This window comes from Gymnodraco acuticeps, unplaced genomic scaffold, assembly GCF_902827175.1.
Source record: "Gymnodraco acuticeps unplaced genomic scaffold, fGymAcu1.1, whole genome shotgun sequence".
NCBI classification, from domain to species: Eukaryota; Metazoa; Chordata; class Actinopteri; order Perciformes; family Bathydraconidae; genus Gymnodraco; species Gymnodraco acuticeps.
Genome location: NW_022991759.1, coordinates 18,493 through 37,702, shown reverse-complemented (window position 1 = coordinate 37,702; position 19,210 = coordinate 18,493). Strand labels below are relative to the sequence as shown.

The 19,210-nt window shown below is 43.8% G+C and overlaps 1 protein-coding gene across 2 annotated transcripts in view; it reads right to left on the bottom strand.

The window, feature by feature from the left end:
* Positions 1–3,454: 3,454 nt before the first annotated feature.
* Positions 3,455–19,210, bottom strand: part of vipas39 (VPS33B interacting protein, apical-basolateral polarity regulator, spe-39 homolog) — a 31,300-nt gene continuing 15,544 nt past the window's right edge. Inside the window, exons 8-19 of one of the 2 annotated variants that reach the window (XM_034199232.1) lie at positions 13,290–13,382; positions 13,151–13,184; positions 12,465–12,567; positions 9,262–9,289; positions 7,299–7,372; positions 7,084–7,159; positions 6,598–6,717; positions 5,985–6,052; positions 5,745–5,832; positions 3,997–4,086; positions 3,793–3,897; positions 3,455–3,706 (exon numbers count right to left, since the gene is read on the bottom strand). In XM_034199232.1, coding sequence (XP_034055123.1) covers positions 3,686–3,706; positions 3,793–3,897; positions 3,997–4,086; positions 5,745–5,832; positions 5,985–6,052; positions 6,598–6,717; positions 7,084–7,159; positions 7,299–7,372; positions 9,262–9,289; positions 12,465–12,567; positions 13,151–13,184; positions 13,290–13,382 — 900 coding nt within the window. In that variant the 3' untranslated portion in view covers positions 3,455–3,685. Of the gene's footprint in view, positions 3,707–3,792; positions 3,898–3,996; positions 4,087–5,744; positions 5,922–5,984; positions 6,053–6,597; positions 6,718–7,083; positions 7,160–7,298; positions 7,373–9,261; positions 9,290–12,464; positions 12,568–13,150; positions 13,185–13,289; positions 13,383–19,210 lie in introns of both variants that reach the window. The other variant, XM_034199231.1, reaches the window with a different exon arrangement.

Below are 19,210 nucleotides of genomic sequence, written 5' to 3'. Positions count from 1 at the left end.
GAGTAATGTAGAGCTGTCTCTCTCTGAGTAATGTAGAAATGTCTCTCTGAGTAATGTAGAGCTGTCTCTCTCTGAGTAATGTAGAGCTGTCTCTCTCTGAGTAATGTAGAGCTGTCTCTCTCTGAGTAATGTAGAGCTGTCTCTCTGAGTAATGTAGAGCTGTCTCTCTCTGAGTAATGTAGAGCTGTCTCTCTCTGAGTAATGTAGAGCTATCTCTCTGAGTAATGTAGAGCTGTCTCTCTCTGAGTAATGTAGAGCTATCTCTCTCTGAGTAATGTAGAGCTATCACTCTGAGTAATGTAGAGCTATCTCTCTGAGTAATGTAGAGCTGTCACTCTGAGTAATGTAGAGCTGTCTCTCTCTGAGTAATGTAGAGCTGTCTCTCTGAGTAATGTAGAGCTGTCTCTCTCTGAGTAATGTAGAGCTGTCTCTCTGAGTAATGTAGAGCTATCACTCTCTGAGTAATGTAGAGCTGTCTCTCTGAGTAATGTAGAGCTGTCTCTCTCTGAGTAATGTAGAGCTGTCTCTCTGAGTAATGTAGAGCTGTCCCTCTGAGTAATGTAAAGCTGTCTCTCTCTGAGTAATGTAGAGCTGTCACTCTGAGTAATGTAGAGCTGTCTCTCTCTGAGTAATGTAGAGCTGTCTCTCTCTGAGTAATGTAGAGCTGTCACTCTGAGTAATGTAGAGCTGTCTCTCTGAGTAATGTAGAGCTATCTCTCTCTGAGTAATGTAGAGCTGTCTCTCTCTGAGTAATGTAGAGCTGTCTCTCTCTGATTAATGTAGAGCTGTCTCTCTGAGTAATGTAAGCTGTCTCTCTGAGTAATGTAGAGCTGTCTCTCTGAGTAATGTAGAGCTGTCTCTCTCTGAGTAATGTAGAGCTGTCTCTCTGAGTAATGTAGAGCTATCACTCTGAGTAATGTAGAGCTCTCACTCTGAGTAATGTAGAGCTGTCTCTCTCTCTGAGTAATGTAGAGCTATCACTCTTAGTAATGTAGAGCTGTCACTCTGAGTAATGTAGAGCTGTCACTCTGAGTAATGTAGAGCTATCACTCTGAGTAATGTAGAGCTGTCTCACTCTGAGTAATGTAGAGCTGTCACTTTGAGTAATGTAGAGCTGTCTCTCTGAGTAATGTAGAGCTGTCACTCTGAGTAATGTAGAGCTGTCTCTCTCTGAGTAATGTAGAGCTGTCACTCTGAGTAATGTAGAGCTGTCACTCTGAGTAATGTAGAGCTGTCACTCTCTGAGTAATGTAGAGCTATCACTCTGAGTAATGTAGAGCTGTCTCTCTCTGAGTAATGTAGAGCTGTCTCTCTGAGTAATGTAGAGCTATCTCTCTCTGAGTAATGTAGAGCTGTCTCTCTGAGTAATGTAGAGCTGTCTCTCTGAGTAATGTAGAGCTGTCTCTCTGAGTAATGTAGAGCTGTCACTCTGAGTAATGTAGAGCTGTCTCTCTCTGAGTAATGTAGAGCTGTCACTCTGAGTAATGTAGAGCTGTCACTCTGAGTAATGTAGAGCTATCACTCTGAGTAATGTAGAGCTGTCTCTCTGAGTAATGTAGAGCTGTCACTCTGAGTAATGTAGAGCTATCTCTCTGAGTAATGTAGAGCTGTCTCTCTCTGAGTAATGTAGAGCTGTCTCTCTCTGAGTAATGTAGAGCTGTCACACTGAGTAATGTAGAGCTGTCTCTCTGAGTAATGTAGAGCTGTCTCTCTCTGAGTAATGTAGAGCTGTCACACTGAGTAATGTAGAGCTGTCTCTCTGAGTAATGTAGAGCTGTCACTGAGTAATGTAGAGCTGTCTCTCTGAGTAATGTAGAGCTGTCTCTCTGAGCAATGTAGAGCTGTCTCTCTGAGTAATGTAGAGCTGTCACTGAGTAATGTAGAGCTGTCTCTCTGAGTAATGTAGAGTTTTCTCTGAGTAATGTAGAGCTGTCACACTGAGTAATGTAGAGCTGTCACACTGAGTAATGTAGAGCTGTCTCTCTCTGAGTAATGTAGAGCTGTCACACTGAGTAATGTAAAGCTGTCACTCTGAGTAATGTAGAGCTATCTCTCTGAGTAATGTAGAGCTATCTCTCTGAGTAATGTAAAGCTGTCTCTCTGAGTAATGTAGAGCTGTCACTGAGTAATTTAGAGCTGTCTCTCTGAGTAATGTAGAGCTGTCTCTCTGAGCAATGTAGAGCTGTCTCTCTGAGTAATGTAGAGCTGTCACTGAGTAATGTAGAGCTGTCTCTCTGAGTAATGTAGAGTTTTCTCTGAGTAATGTAGAGCTGTCTCTCTCTGAGTAATGTAGAGCTGTCACTCTGAGTAATGTAGAGCTGTCACTGAGTAATGTAGAGCTGTCTCTCTCTGAGTAATGTAGAGTTTTCTCTGAGTAATGTAGAGCTGTCTCTCTCTGAGTAATGTAGAGCTCCAGTTGCTATGTGTATGATGAACAGCAGTCTTATTATCTGTATACATTTTCAGGACTTTAATCAGTCATCGCTAGGGATGTAACGGTTCACAGAGTTCACGGTTCGGTACAACAAGAAAAAGAAAAAACAAAGTCCCAGATGCATAATTCCAGGTTTGTTATTTATTTGTGAACAGTAGAGCATGTTTCAGTTTAAAAATAAAAAACTAATATTTAGAATAATTCACTTTATTACAGAGTTAAAAACAAACCACAAACACTCAGATGGCCAGATTATCTATAATCGCTGATGTCAAACACAAAGGTTCAATAAGCTGTAAAACTAAAAAGAATGTCTTGAAAATATTACATCATAAATAATAAGAAAGTGTTTCAAGAGCGCAAAGTCGTTGAAAAACATATGCCAAAAGCTTCCGTTATTTATTTTTGGTCTCTCGGCTTTCATGTCTATTGGCTTCTTAAAAGCAGCGGGGATCAGCTGCTGAACTGCTGCTGTCTTTTGGCGGGCTCTGTGATTGGCAAATCTGGGTGATGCCTTCTGATATGGTTTAGCGTGTGTTACCATTAGCTTACCGCACCGCTATCGAACAACGCAATACACCGTCCTCGTTCGATCCACCACTCGCACACTCGAACCCGAAATGTTCCCACACAGCTGATTTAAAAGAAGCAGGTGGGTTCTAGCTCCTGTGTGTTATCTGAAATCGCCTTACTAACTTTTCTTCTTCTTGTATTTTGTTCGTTTTGTTGTGTGTCTTCTTCTTTTTCATTTGTTGTTTAAGGGCGGCTGGCAAACAGCTTTTAGGCGCAATACCGCCCCCTGGATTATAAATAGTGTAATGGATACTGCCCTGAATGACAGAATTTTTTTCCCACTCATAAAAAAAAAGACGTATTCGTCGTGTGACTGCGTGCACCGAACCGTGACGGTTCGGGACGAATCCGGATACCGTTACACCCCTAGTCAGCGTGTTTGCGATATTGTTGGAAAGCGATTTTCGGCAGACTTCCGCTTCTCGTCTTCCAATAAAAAAGAAAAAGTCACATTTTTAAATAAAGTTTTAATAGTTTTTACAACATTATTTATCAAATCAAGAGGAATGTCGAAACGTTGACTCAGCAGAAATACAAGCCCCACCCACCCAGTGTCCTGTGGGCGGGGTCAATCAGCATCTGCAATCTAATTGAATGTTCTTGTTGCCATGGTGACAGCTCTTCTCTTGTATCTGGAAGAAGCCTCATTTTCAAAGTAAAAGTCTTTAGTTTAGGCTTTCAGTTCTTCCAACGAATTTGCTGAAAAAGAAGAAGAAAAAAGGTCACATGATGACCCCCTTCAGGGTTGCCCACCCCCCCCTCACCTGGTTGCCCCCCACCCTCACCTGATTGGTCAGCAGCTCATCGATCCTCCTCTCCTCGGCCGACCCCGTCTCGACCTTTCCTCGGTATACTAGCAACTGCTGCCGGTCCTTCAGGTCTCGGTATGTCTGATTGGCCCAGAGAGACGCCAGTCATCATGACATCAACGTAAGTAAGCTTTTAAATACTCATTATTATTATTATTATTATTATTATGAAAGTCTCACGTTGATAACGATGTCGTGACATTTATGCTTCTGGGCCAAAGTGATCCTAAGCTCCGCATCATCAACCAGCGCCACGTAGTCCTGCAGCACCTGTCAATCAAACAACACACCTGTCAATCAATCAACACACCTGTCAATCAACACACCTGTCAATCAAACAACACACCAGTCAATCAAACAACACACCTGTCAATCAATCAACACACCTGTCAATCAACACACCTGTCAATCAAACAACACACCAGTCAATCAAACAACACACCTGTCAATCAATCAATACACCTGTCAATCAATCAACACACGTGTCAATCAATCAACACACTTGTCAATCAAACAACACACCTGTCAATCAAACAACACACCTGTCAATCAATCAACACACCTGTCAATCAATCAACACACCTGTAAAATAAACAACACACCTGTCAATCAAACAACACACCTGTCAATCAATCAACACACCTGTAAAATAAACAACACACCTGTCAATCAATCAACACACCTGTCAATCAATCAATACACCTGTCAATCAATCAACACACGTGTCAATCAATCAACACACTTGTCAATCAATCAACACACCTGTCAATCAAACAACACACCTGTCAATCAATCAACACACCTGTCAAAGAAACAACACACCTGTCAATCAAACAACACACCTGTCAATCAATCAACACACCTGTAAAATAAACAACACACCTGTCAATCAATCAACACACCTGTCAATCAATCAACACACCTGTCAAAGAAACAACACACGTGTCAATCAAACAACACACCTGTCAATCAATCAACACACCTGTCAAAGAAACAACACACCTGTCAAAGAAACAACACACCTGTCAATCAAACAACACACCTGTCAATCAATCAACACACCTGTCAATCAATCAACACACCTGTAAAATAAACAACACACCTGTCAATCAAACAACACACCTGTCAAAGAAACAACACACCTGTCAATCAAACAACACACCTGTCAATCAAACAACACACCTGTCAATCAATCAACACACCTGTAAAATAAACAACACACCTGTCAATCAATCAACACACCTGTCAAAGAAACAACACACCTGTCAAAGAAACAACACACCTGTCAATCAAACAACACACCTGTCAAAGAAACAACACACCTGTCAATCAATCAACACACCTGTCAATCAATCAACAAACCTGTCAAAGAAACAACACACCTGTCAATCAAACAACACACCAGTCAATCAATCAACACACCTGTAAAATAAACAACACACCTGTCAATCAATCAACACACCTGTCAATCAATCAACACACCTGTCAAAGAAACAACACACCTGTCAAAGAAACAACACACCTGTCAATCAAACAACACACCTGTCAAAGAAACAACACACCTGTCAATCAATCAACACACCTGTCAATCAATCAACACACCTGTCAAAGAAACAACACACCTGTCAAAGAAACAACACACCTGTCAATCAATCAACACACCTGTCAATCAATCAACACACCTGTCAATCAATCAACACACCTGTCAAAGAAACAACACACCTATCAATCAAACAACACACCTGTCAATCAATCAACAAACCTGTCAAAGAAACAACACACCTGTCAAATAAACAACACACCTGTCAATCAATCAACAAACCTGTCAAAGAAACAACACACCTGTCAAATAAACAACACACCTGTCAATTAACAGCACACCTGCCAGTCGCACACCTGTTTTCAGCAGGGTAGTCCCTCCCTCTCACCTGTGTGGGGGCGGAGTTCTTCTGCAGGACATCGACCACGCGCTGGAAGCTGAGTGGAGATTTCTTCTTGGTGAATCCGAGCCAGTTCCTGCAGGTAAACAGAGCGTCGACATCTAACCACTCCTTCAGCTCCGCCCGCGCAGCTAGAGCCGTCACGAAGAACTGCTTCTCCGAGATCTGAGGTCAGAGGTCAACCAGGTGAGAGGGCGAAGACCTTACCTGTAACCTCCTGTAACTCACCTGGCTGTCACACCACCACGGCTCACCTTGAAGGTCTGACGCACGTTCAGAGGGCTGCTGAAGGTGTTCTGCAAACAGGAAGAGACACAAGTTAAACTGCTTTCAATATTCAGGTTCAGAATAACCTCGGCCTAGTTTAGTTGAACCCGGACTAACCTGGAACTGGTTTAACCCGGACTAACCTCAGCCTGGTTTAACCCGGACTAACCTCAGCCTAGTTTAGTTTAACCCGGACTAACCTGGAACTGGTTTAACCCGGACTAACCTCATCCTGGCTTAACCCGGACTAACCTCAGCCTAGTTTAGTTTAACCCGGACTAACCTCAGCCTGGTTTAACCCGGACTAACCTCAGCCTAGTTTAGTTTAACCCGGACTAACCTGGAACTGGTTTAACCCGGACTAACCTCATCCTGGCTTAACCCGGACTAACCTCAGCCTAGTTTAGTTTAACCCGGACCTGGTTTAACCCGGACTAACCTCAGCCTGGTTTAACCCGGACTAACCTCAGCCTAGTTTAGTTGAACCCGGACTAACCTGGAACTGGTTTAACCCGGACTAACCTCATCCTGGTTTAACCCGGACTAACCTCGACCTGGTTTAACCCGGACTAACCTTGGCCTCAGAGTAGTGGTAGAAGCAGCAGTAGTACAACGTTGTGATGAGCGACATGTTGAGAATCGGCATCGTTTTCGTTGGAAGCTTCCCTCCTCGCTCAGCCTGCCGATCAGTGGCCTGCAACAGGTGGGATTACACTGGGATTAAACTGGAGTTAAACTGGAGTTAAACTGGAGTTAAACTGGGATTAAACTGGAGTTAAACTGGAGTTAAACTGGGATTAAACTGGAGTTAAACTGGAGTTAAACTGGGATTAAACCGGAGTTAAACTGGGATTAAACTGGAGTTAAACTGGAGTTAAACTGGGATTAAACCGGAGTTAAACTGGGATTAAACTGGAGTTAAACTGGGATTAAACTGGAGTTAAACTGGAGTTAAACTGGAGTTAAACTGGGATTAAACTGGAGTTAAACTGGGATTAAACTGGGATTAAACTGGAGTTAAACTGGAGTTAAACTGGAGTTAAACTGGGATTAAACCGACCTCGATGATGATTTGTCTCTCCAGCAGAGTGTAGTGATCCTGGACGAGAGCCAAATCTTCTGGAGAAAATGGAAGACTGGAAACAGAGTGTTTGTACGTAAACATCAGTTCAGAGTATTTGTACACGTGTTAAAGTATGCAAACATCAGTTCAGAATATTTGTACACGTGTTAAAGTATGCAAACATCAGTTCAGAGTATTTGTACACGTGTTACCTGAGGCAGGTCTTCAGGAAGTCCCGCCTCTTGTTTTCGTCAGCAATGCTCAGGTGTTCTTTATACTTTAGCAGCTGTCGCCATGGAAACAGAAACAGAAAGTGAAATCACCTGTGAACTGAGGAAGAGTGTGTGTGTGTGTGTGTGTGTGTGTGTGTGTGTGTGTGTGTGTGTGTGTGTGTGTGTGTGTGTGTGTGTGTGTGTGTGTGTGTGTGTAGTGTGTGTTTGTGCTATGTGTGTGTAGCAGTGGCGAGCCGTCAGGGCCCTCTAGGCCCTGACTAAGATATTCTACAAAATAATATTTGAAACCATAAAAAACGCTTCTTTTTTTTTAAAATGTCTTTTTTTTACAAATATTTGTCATTAATTTTACCAAAATTATTTGATTTAATTCTATTTAAAATAACATTTCCAAAGAAATAAATCCTTCCTGTCAGCCTGTTCAGTTTGTCTGAATGTGAAGGGTTAAATGAAAGCTCCTTTGGCCCTCTCTGCCAGTCACTGTGAAGACAGGAGCTGATTGGTGGTCCCTCTCTACATTCACAGAGGGCCGCTATAGTAACTCAATGAGAGAGTAATGTCAAATGACAGTACAATTGACCAATCATATCCTCCCTCTAAATGGGCGGGCTTTATTTTCGCGGACTTTATGACAAGTTCCGCCCACCGTGAGGTCTATGCAAGTGGTGCAGTGACGCATCCTAAAACCCGGAAGTAAGCTGCGGGTTCCTTCGACAGAAAGCAGTGGCATTTCTCCAGAGGGTTTTGGAAAATAGCTCGAAATAAGGTCTGTGGAAAACGAACCTGTTAGATAAATGCACGTTTTGTTCAGCCGGATAATATCCACATGTCTATCCTACTTTTATTATTTTCTAATCATAAATGTAATCGATAGATTTATGATCGATAGATTTATAATTAGCATAAGTTTGTTCATGATGGCTCATGTCAGTGATAGTGATGACATCGTTGCGAAATTATTAACCGAGTCATTTTCAAGATTGAGTTCCAATGATAAACTGGAGTGGCAAAGGATCAGCTGCATGACCCGCAAGTGCTTCATCCAGAAGGACAGGAGGATGGACTTTGTGTTTAAAGGGGACCGATCATGCAAAATGCACTTGTGTACGTCTTGTATTCATGAAGATGTGTCCCCGGTGTGTCAGAAAACACAACCCTCTCTCTTTTCCTCCGTACCCAAATCTCTAAAAAAGGGGCTGCAACGGATCTGATACAGACTGATAGAGATTTGAAATATCTCTGACGTCAGCAACGGGGTGCTCCGCCTATATGGGCAACTCTCCACCAATCAGGGGAATGGGGGGTTGCGTGGCATGGTAACAGCATGGTAACATGACGCTCGTGCCACGCCCCCCTCCTTTGCAGGAGGGGGGCGTGGTCAGCTGCAGCTCATTTGCCACAGAATCAGCCACTGCAAAAACAGGGCTGGAAAAGAGCAAATAGAGCGAAATGAGGCCTGGCTAAAATGCAGGACCTGTTTGGTATTTTGAAAAAAAAGCTTCACAGACATGTTTTATAGAGGTATGACCCTACATGATAGGTCCACTGTAAGTGATTTGATCATCAGAGGTAGGCCTAAGTCATTTTCAATGTGGGCCGCCGTGCCGACTTAGTTCATTTATAATTGTTACTTGGCTGTGGGCGCCTGTCCTGAGAGGTGTTTCTATACATGGTGTTGTTCTGTGTGGCAGAGGGTCACTGTCAGTGATGCGTTTTGCACCCGGCCCGCTGTTCTGATATTCCACTGAAGTCTACGCTGAGACGTGATAACTCTTATTTTCTTTAGGGAAGGGGGGTCAGAGGGCCACTGGTGTGTAGTGTGTGGTTGTGCTATGAGTGTGTAGTGTGTGGTTGTGCTATGAGTGTGTAGTGTGTGTTTGTGCTATGAGTGTGTAGTGTGTGTTTGTGCTATGAGTGTGTGCTTGTTATTTGTTGTACGTACCGCCTCGTCCTCCGTTCGGCCCAGAGCTCTAAGCAGCAGAACAAGGAATCACATCAGATAAACTCAGTGTGTACAGATGTACAGGTGTGTGCAGGTGTATGTATGTAGGCGGTGTAGGTGTGTACAGGTGTGTGTAGGTGTGTGTACAGGTGTGTGTAGGCGGTGTAGGTGTGTACAAGTGTGTGTAGGTGTGTGTAGGCGTGTACAGGTGTGTGTAGGTGGTGTAGGTGTGTGTGCAGGTGTGTGTAGGCGGTGTATGTGTGTACAGGTAATTATTTCCACAACACAGGTGTGTGTAGGCGTGTGTAGAGGTGTGTGTAGGTGGTGTAGGTGTGTGTGCAGGTGTGTGTGCAGGTGTGTGTGCAGGTGTGTGTAGGTGTGTGTACAGGTGTGTGCAGGTGTGTGTGTGTAGGTGTGTGTACAGGTGTGTGTAGGTGGTGTAGGTGTGTGCAGGTGTGTGTAGGTGTGTAGGTGTGTGTGCAGGTGTGTGTACAGGTGTGTGTAGGTGGTGTATGTGTGTACAGGTGTGTGTAGGCGTGTATAGGTGTGTGTAGGTGGTGTAGGTGTGTGTACAGTAGGGGTGTAACGGTATCCGTATTCGTCCCGTACCGTCACGGTTCGGACGTCACGGTTCGGCACACGCAGTCACACGGCGAATACGCCTTTTTTTTACGAGTGGGAAAAAAGTCTGTCATTCAGGGCAGTATCCACTACACTATATATAATCCAGGGGGCGGTATTGCGCCTAAAAGCTGTTTGCCAGCCGCCCTTAAACAACAAATGAAGAACAAGAACAAAACACAACAAAATGAACAAAATACAAGAAGAAGAAAAGTTAGTATGGCGATTTCAGATAACACATAGGAGCTAGAACCACCTGCTTCTTTTAAATCAGCTGTGTGGGAACATTTCGGGATCCCTGTGGACTACAATAACGATGAAGTGCGCGAGTGGTGGATCGGACGAGTGGTGGATCGGACGAGGACGGTGTGTCGGCGTTGTTAGACAGCGGTGCGGTATGCTAATGGTAACACACGCCAAACATGCTAAATCATATCAGAAGGCATCACCCAGATTTGCCAATCACCGGAGCCCGGCGAAAGACAAGTTCAGCAGCTTATCCCCGCTGTTTTTAAGAAGCCAATAGGCATGAAAGCAGTGAGACCAAAATAAATAACGGAAGCTTTTGGCTTATTATTTATGATGTAATATTTTCAAGACATTCTTTTTAGTTTTACAGCTTGATGAAACCTTTTTGTTTGACATGAGCCATTATAGATAATATGGCCATCTGAGTGTTTGTGGTACTGTGTATGGTTTGTTTTTAACTGTTTAATACAGTTAATTATTCAAAATGTCAGAGTGCCTTATTTTTAAACTGAAACTTGCACTACTGTTCAAAAATAAATAACAACAAACCTGGAATTATGCATTTGGGACTTTTTTTTGCTTTTTCTTGTTGTACCGAACCCGTACCGAACCGTGACCCCAAACCGAGGTACGAACCGAACCGTGACTTATGTGAACCGTTACAACCCTAGTGTACAGGTTTGTGTAGGCGGTGTACAGGTGTGTGTAGGCGTGTGTAGAGGTGTGTGTAGGTGTGTGTGTAGGTGTGTGTGCAGGTGTGTGTGCAGGTGTGTGTGCAGGTGTGTGTGTAGGTGTGTGTGCAGGTGTGTGTGCAGGTGTGTGTGCAGGTGTGTGTGTAGGTGTGTGTGCAGGTGTGTGTACAGGTGTGTGCAGGTGTGTGTACAGGTGTGTGTGCAGGTATATGTAGGTGTGTGTAGGTGTGTGTACAGGTGTGTGCAGGTGTGTGTGCAGGTGTGTGTAGGTGTGTGCACAGGTGTGTGTAGGTGGTGTAGGTGTGTGTGTAGGTGTGTGTGCAGGTGTGTGTACAGGTGTGTGTACAGGTGTGTGTAGGTGGTGTATGTGTGTACAGGTGTGTGTAGGTGTGTGCATGTGTGTGTGCAGGTGTGTGTACAGGCGTGTGTACAGGTGTGTGTACAGGTGTGTGTGTACAGGTGTGTGTAGGTGGTGTATGTGTGTGTGTATAGGTGTGTGTACAGGTGTGTGTACAGGTGTGTGTACAGGTGTGTGTACAGGTGTGTGTGTGTGTAGGCGTGTGTAGGTGTGTGTAGGCGTGTGTACAGGTGTGTGTACAGGTGTGTGTACAGGTGTGTGTAGGTGTGTGTACAGGTGTGTGTAGGCGTGTGTAGGTGTGTGTGCAGGTGTGTGTAGGCATGTGTAGGTGGTGTAGGTGTGTGCAGGTGTGTGTAGGTGTGTGTACAGGTGTGTGCAGGTGTGTGTAGGTGTGTGTACAGGTGTGTGCGTAGGTGTGTGTAGGTGGTGTAGGTGTGTGCAGGTGTGTGTAGGTGTGTGTACAGGTGTGTGTAGGTGGTGTAGGTGTGTGTAGGCGTGTGTGTAGGCGTGTGTAGGTGTGTGTGCAGGTGTGTGTGCAGGTGTGTGCATGTGTGTGCAGGTGTGTGTAGGTGTGTGTACAGGTGTGTGTAGGTGTGTGTACAGGTGTGTGTAAGTGGTGTAGGTGTGTGTGCAGGTGTGTGTAGGCGTGTGTACAAGTGTGTGTAGGTGTGTACAGGTGTGTGTAGGCGTGTGTACAGGTGTGTGTAGGTGTGTGAACAGGTGTGTAGAGGTGTGTGTACAAGTGTGTAGGTGTGTACATGTGTGTGTAGGCGTGTGTACAGGTCTGTGCAGGCGTGTGTACAGGTGTGTGTAGGTGTGTGTACAGGTGTGTGTACAGGTGTGTGTAGGTGGTGTATGTGTGTACAGGTGTGTGTAGGTGTGTATAGGTGTGTGCATGCATGTGTGTGTGCAGGTGTGTGTACAGGTGTGTGTAGGCGTGTGTAGGTGGTGCAGGTGTGTGTGCAGGTGTGTGTAGGTGTGTGTACAGGTGTGTGTAGGTGTGTGCACAGGTGTGTACAGGTGTGTGTAGGTGTGTGTATGTGTGTGTACAGGTGTGTGTAGGTGTGTACAGGTGTGTACAGGTGTGTGCAGGTGTGTATAGGTGTGTGTACAGGTGTGTGTAGGTGTGTGTACAGGTGTGTGCTGTGCAGGTGTGTGTGCAGGTGTGTTTAGGCGTGTGCTGTGCAGGTGTGTGTACAGGTGTGTATAGGCGTGTGCTGTGCAGGTGTGTGTGCGTGTGTGAGCAGGCGTGTGCAGGTGTGTGTACAGGTGTACTCAGAGACCTGAACAGCTCCTGCAGCAGACGGTGGTCTCGGCTCTCTCTCAGGTAGCAGATTAAATGTCTCAGAGCCGTTTGTCTGGACTGCAGCTCGCGGAACAAAACCTCTGTCAGAAACAGGAAGTCACATCAGGTTCAACAGGAAGTAACATCAGGTTCAACAGGAAGTAACATCAGGTTCAACAGGAAGTAACATCAGGTTCAACAGGAAGTAACATCAGGTTCAACAGGAAGTATCATCAGTACACCCCAGCGCGTGCACTACGCTCTGCATCAGCCAAACGACTCGCTGCACCCTCGCTGCGAGGGGGACCCAAGTTCCCATCGGCGAAAACACGTGGGTTTGCTGTCCTGGCTCCAGGATGGTGGAATGAGCTCCCATTGACATCAGGACAGCAGATAGCTTGCACATCTTCCGGCGCAAACTGAAAACTCATCTCTTTCGACTCCACTTCCAGCGATATAACTATTAACAAAGCACTTATATACTAATAAAGGACTGGCTTACCTAAAGCCAGTTGAGTAGCACTTGAAATGTTTGGCTCTATGAAACCTGATGTACTTATATGATTCTGTTTTCTTCAAGTTGTATTTTGTTGGTCGAACGCACTTATTGTAAGTCGCTTTGGATAAAAGCGTCAGCTAAATGCAATGTAATGTAATGTACAACAGGAAGTAGTATTCTCTCACCTTTACTCAGAGTCCTCTTTAAATATATCAAAACCTGCGTGGAGAGAACAGCTGTTAATAAAGTTATATGAGATAGTGTTGTCATGCTTCAGATTATAAATAAAGTTATATATGATGTTGTCATTATAAATAAAGTTACGGCGGTGATGACGTTCCCATCGTTGGCGCTGACGGAGAAGTCGAGCAGCAGCAGTTTGTCCTGCAGGGATCGGAACTTCTCCAGAGACACGACCTGAAATACAAGTACACAAAGTACTGCATTATACACGGCCTGAAGTACAAGTACAGAGTACTGCATTACTTTTTTTATCTAGATATAAAAGCATTGAGATCAAATCTCATGTTCAACGCTGACCTGGCCAAGAAGGCAGCAACGTGACACAGAACACAGACATGTAAAATACAGAGAACATAACTAAGTAAACAAAAGAGGAAAAGCAGTCCCTATATTGAGCACATTAGGACAGTAAGAAAGTTACTGCTTATCACAGCCAGAGCAGCTGGAGGTAAGGACCTCAGACAACTTCCATTTAAAAACAGGCTATTGAGACAAGTGTCCTCAGTTTGAGGCGTGATTGAAGGTCGTTCCAAGACCAAGGACCAGAATGAAAAAGACTCCTTTTTCCCAGCCTCAGTCCGCACAGCAGGAACCTGGACCCGTATCCAGGCACCTGGACCTGTATCAGGCACCTGGACCCGTATCCAGGCACCTGGACCTGAATCAGGCACTGGTTCTGAGGCTGTGAGAGTCACAAGCTGGAGCAGATCTGGCACATATGTAGAGTGGAAGCTTTCCTAAAATGGCTTTATACATTAATAAAACCAATGCTGCATGCTACGCATAGTAAGTGAGGACCATCCAGTTAGGCTACAGTGTGCAATGATGAGTCCTATAGGGTGCATCTGATATACAACGCAGTGCAGCATGGTAGAGTGGGTCAGGTTTGGCCCAAACAGAGGGACAGGCAAATCTATAGATGGTATCACCGTAGTCCAGCTGGGACAGGAATAATCCAGAGACCAACCATTTACGGGAAGAAGTTGAAAAACAACATTTAAGTCTGTAAAGGAAGCCAAGAGTGAATTTCAATTTCTTTGATAGAACTTCAATGTGATGTTTAAAGTTCAGATTACTGTCCAACCAAAAGCCAAGATATTTGTAGGTATCGACAAACTCAACAGAGACGCCATCAAGGGTGTCAATGGAGAGGCAAGAGGATGCTGACTTGGGAGCAAAAAGCATTGCTTTGGTTTTATTACTGTTCAAAAGCAGTTTGGAATCAAGAAGCGCATGCTGCAGCGTGATGACATCAGATTTTAATTGGAAACGGCCATATCCAGAGAAGGAGCTCATGAGTATACAATAGCGTCATCAGCATACATGTGATGGGTGGAAAATTGCATCTGATTACAAATATTGTTTACATATAATAAAAAGAGCAAAGGCCCCAAAATAGAGCCTTGTGGAACTCCCTTCTCCAAGGTGACAGGCTCAGAGACAGTACTACCCAGCCTGACGCATTGAGTACGGTCGGTTAGATCAGGGGTTCCCAAACTTTGCCATGCCAAGGACCCCATATAGCATTATCCTTGCAATTTATTTTTTAAATGATGAGTACCTTATGATGGAAAATATGACAAATTAATCATACAGCTTAATACATTTTCTTATTATGTATTTGTATTAATAATTAGTAATCAGTTATTCTTCTAAACATTTTTTGTATTTATCTTTTGTTTGTCATTCATTACATTAATTGTGTCTTCCGTTATAAACATTCTTAGCACAATATTAAACAGTAATATCAACAGTAAACATATTTTTAAAGTGATTTCTGTCTTTATAATATTATATAATTTTGAACAGTAATATGAACAATTAACATAATTGTTTTGCATTTTTGAAAGCTACTTATGCCTTAATAATATTATATATAATATTCAACAGTAATATTAACAATAAACATATTTATATTCATATATATATAAACAACAATATTTGCTACATCCGTGCTCTCATCCAGCTGCAGAGTGAAATATTCACGAGCTCTCACTTGCTCCAAAAGCTGAGCAGATACTCAGTTTCACTCTCAGTAGCGGCAGCTTGATTCTGATTGGCTTGAAGGGCGATCGTGTGATTTAAAAAATATATATACAGTGGGGAAAAAAAGTATTTAGTCAGCCACCAATTCTGCAAGTTCTCCCACTTAAAAAGATGAGGCCTGTAATGTTCATCCTCGGTACACTTCAACTATGAGAGACAGAATGGGGGGAAATAATCCAGGAAATCACATTGTAGGATTTTTAATGAATTAATTGGTAAATTCCTCGGTAAAATAAGTATTTGGTCACCTACAAACAAATAAGATTTATGGCTCTCACCGACCTGTAACTTCTTCTTTAAGAGCCTCCTCTGTCCTCCCAGTGCATGACATTAAGGATTTTGGGAGATGGCCCTGTGGACCATCTAAGCTAATTTACAGATGGCCCTGAGCCCAATAGAGATTGCCCTGAAAAATGCGCGCGGACGAAATGACGCACGAAGGGTTTGGGGGCCTCCCCCTAGAACATTTAGATTTTTGCAGGTCTTAGATGCTGTCTGGTTCTCTAGACTGAATTATAAGATGAACCACCACAATATTATATTGTTCAATTGTATTCTTCATTTCACTTGTTTGTTTGTTTGTTCTTGTTTGTGTTTGCTCGCTTGCATGCCCTGCATAGCTTTAAGAAATACTTAAGTTGTTGGTCAAGACACTTTCCATCTGATGAAGGCAAATGCCTTCCCAGATGTAAAAAAGTAGAAAACATTACATTCAGTTATAACTGCCAAAACAAACATTATTTACACTATTATGGCCCCTGTTAAAAATGTTTGTAATGTTATCTACTGTAAGTTGGTCGAACAAATGCCTCCTCATCCGGAAGCTGACCGAGCAGACCCGAGCAGCAGTCGAGAGGAGCCGAGCGCATCCGCCAAGCACACAACATGGGACGTCAGAGTTCCCGTTAGCCGGCAAATCTAAATCTCTTCGGTCAAAATGTCCAGTCAAAATAATGTCCCTTTAGCGCAATACCGCTTCAGTTACGCCACGTATGTGACAGACAAGAAGAGTAAATTCTAATGTCTAACACTTAATGTGGAGAAAGAGATGTCCTGTGTGGGTTGATTGTGTGTTGATCTGTTGGTAATGCCTCTGGGTTCCGGTGGGCATGTAAACAAATGCATAATGCTGCGCTATACTTTGCGGCCTCATCCAGTTGCATAGCGACACTTATTGTTCAGGTGTCTTTTAATAAGCAGGTAGTCCTATCATTAGCTAGAACTAGCTGGATCTGATCGATATGAACATAAACGCGAGTGAAGTCTAATCTGACGGGAGAGAGAGATCAGCTGCTGCTGACGAGTCGACACGCAGCTCTGCATGATCACATGCAGCGGTGAGCGGACAAAACACACACTTCAGGTTAGAATATCACACGTAGCTATTTTAATGACCTCTCAAACTACCGTAACTAGTTATAGATATGTTTAGTTTTACTGTCGGGTCACTCATTACTGGATCCGCGAGCTGCATGATACTGGCATAATAGATTGCCCGATCGTGCAACCAGCAGGTGAGGCTTCATTGCCCGAGCTAAATACTAGATGGCCCCGGGCCATCGGGCAGTCCTTAATGTCGAGCCCTGCCTCCACTCGTTAACTGTATTAATGGCACCTGTTTGAACTCGTTATCAGTATAAAAGACACCTGTCCACAACCTCAAACAGTCACACTCCAAACTCCACTATGGCCAAGACCAAAGAGCTGTCAAAGGACACCAGAAACACAATGGTAGACCTGCACCAGGCTGGGAAGATTGAATCTGCAATAGGTGAGCAGCTTGGTGTGAATAAATCAACTGTGGGAGCAATTATTAGAAAATGGAAGACATACAAGACCACTGATAATCTCCCTCGATCTGGGGCTCCACGCAAGATCTCACCCCGTGGGGTCAAAATGATCACAAGAACGGTGAGCAAAGATCCCAGAACCACACGGGGGGACCGAGTCAATGACCTGCAGAGAGCTGGGACCAAAGTAACAAAGGCTACCATCAGTAACACACTACGCCGCCAGGGACTCAAACCCTGCAGTGCCAGACGTGTCCCCCTGCTTAAGCCAGTACATGTCCAGGCCCGTCTGAAGTCTGCTAGAGAGCATTTAGATGATCCAGAAGAGGATTGGGAGAATGTCATATGGTCAGATGAAACCAAAATAGAACTTTTTGGTAAAAACTCAACTAGACGTGTTTGGAGGAGAACGAATGCTGAGTTGCATCCAAAGAACACCTACTGTGAAACATGGGGGTGAAAACATCATGCTTTGGGGCTGTGTTTCTGCAAAGGGACCAGGACCACTGATCCGTGTAAAGGAAAGAATGAATGGGGCCATGTATCGTGAGATTTTGAGTGACAACCTCCTTCCATCAGCAAGGGCATTGAGGATGAAACGTGGCTGGGTCTTTCAGCATGACAATGATCCCAAACACAACGCCCGGGCAACGAAGGAGTGGCTTCGTAAGAAGCATTTCAAGGTCCTGGAGTGGCCTAGCCAGTCTCCAGATCTCAACCCCATAGAAAATCTTTGGAGGGAGTTGAAAGTCTGTGTTGCCCAGCGACAGCCCCAAAACATCACTGCTCTGGAGGAGATCTGCATGGAGGAATGGACCAAAATACCAGCAACAGTGTGTGAACACCTTGTGAAGACTTACAGAAAACGTTTGACCTCTGTCATTGCCAACAAAGGGTATATAACAAAGTATTGAGATGAACTTTTGTTATTGACCAAATACTTATTTTCCACCATAATTTGCAAATACATTCTTTAAAAATCAGACAATGTGATTTTCTTTTCTCATTCTGTCTCTCATAGTTGAGGTATACCTAGGATGAAAATTACAGGCCTCTCTCATCTTTTTAAGTGTGAGAACTTGCACAATTGGTGAATGACTACATACTTTTTTGCCCCACTGTATATATTTATAAATAAAAAATATTAAAAGATTGGCATAAAAGGACACATAGATTGATAGATATGCAGTTATTAATAACATCTAAAAAAAGAAAAAAATGTAACTTTAAAAAAAGAAAAATTCCCCTTTCCCTCACAATTTGCGTGACCCCCCTGGCACCTCCTGGCGGCCCCGCGGGGGGTCGGGGCCCCCCACTTTGGAAAACACTGGGTTAGAGAACTCTGAAACCAGCAAATGGCATTATGACCGAAACGAGACATCAACATAACATTAGACAGAATGTGGTGATCTACAGAGTCAAATGCTTTGGCCAGGTCAATAAACAATGCAACACAAACAGATTTTTTTATCCAAAGCAGCCTTAATATCGTCTAAGACTTTCAGACCGGCAGTCACAGTACTGTGCTTTGATCTGAATCCAGATTGCATAGGGTTAAGGATGTCGTGTGAATTTAAAAAAAGTTTTAGCCGAGTAGAAACTAGGGACTCAAGAATCTTTGATAACACAGAACAATTTGAGATAGGACGATAGTTATTCAACTCCGTGGGATCACCAGCTTTCAAGAGGGGCGATACCAGAGCTTGCTTCCACACAGCTGGCAGTGTGTGAGTGGACAGGGAGAGGTTACAAATATCAGTTACTGGTTGTGCAATAATCTGAGCTGCAATTTTTAAAAAGAACGGGTCGAGGCCGTCAGGCCCGGCAGACTTTGTAGGATCAATTGAGTGCAAACCCTGTAAGACTTCAGAGACCGAGAAAGAAGCTAGTTCATCTCTTGACTAGGGCTGTGAGTACGACCATGACCAGCCTTTTTGAAGTGAGCAATGAAGGCATTAGACATACCATCTGAAATAAAAGAATCACTGACCTTCATTTTTTGTGGGAAACTAGAAACCTTTTTGTTCTGAAGTGATTTAAGTGCATTATACACAGCCTGAAGTACAAGTACACAGAGTAATGCATTATACACCGCCTGAAGTATAAGTACACAGAGTACTGCATTACTGCATTACACACCGCCTGAAGTATAAGTACAGCGTACTG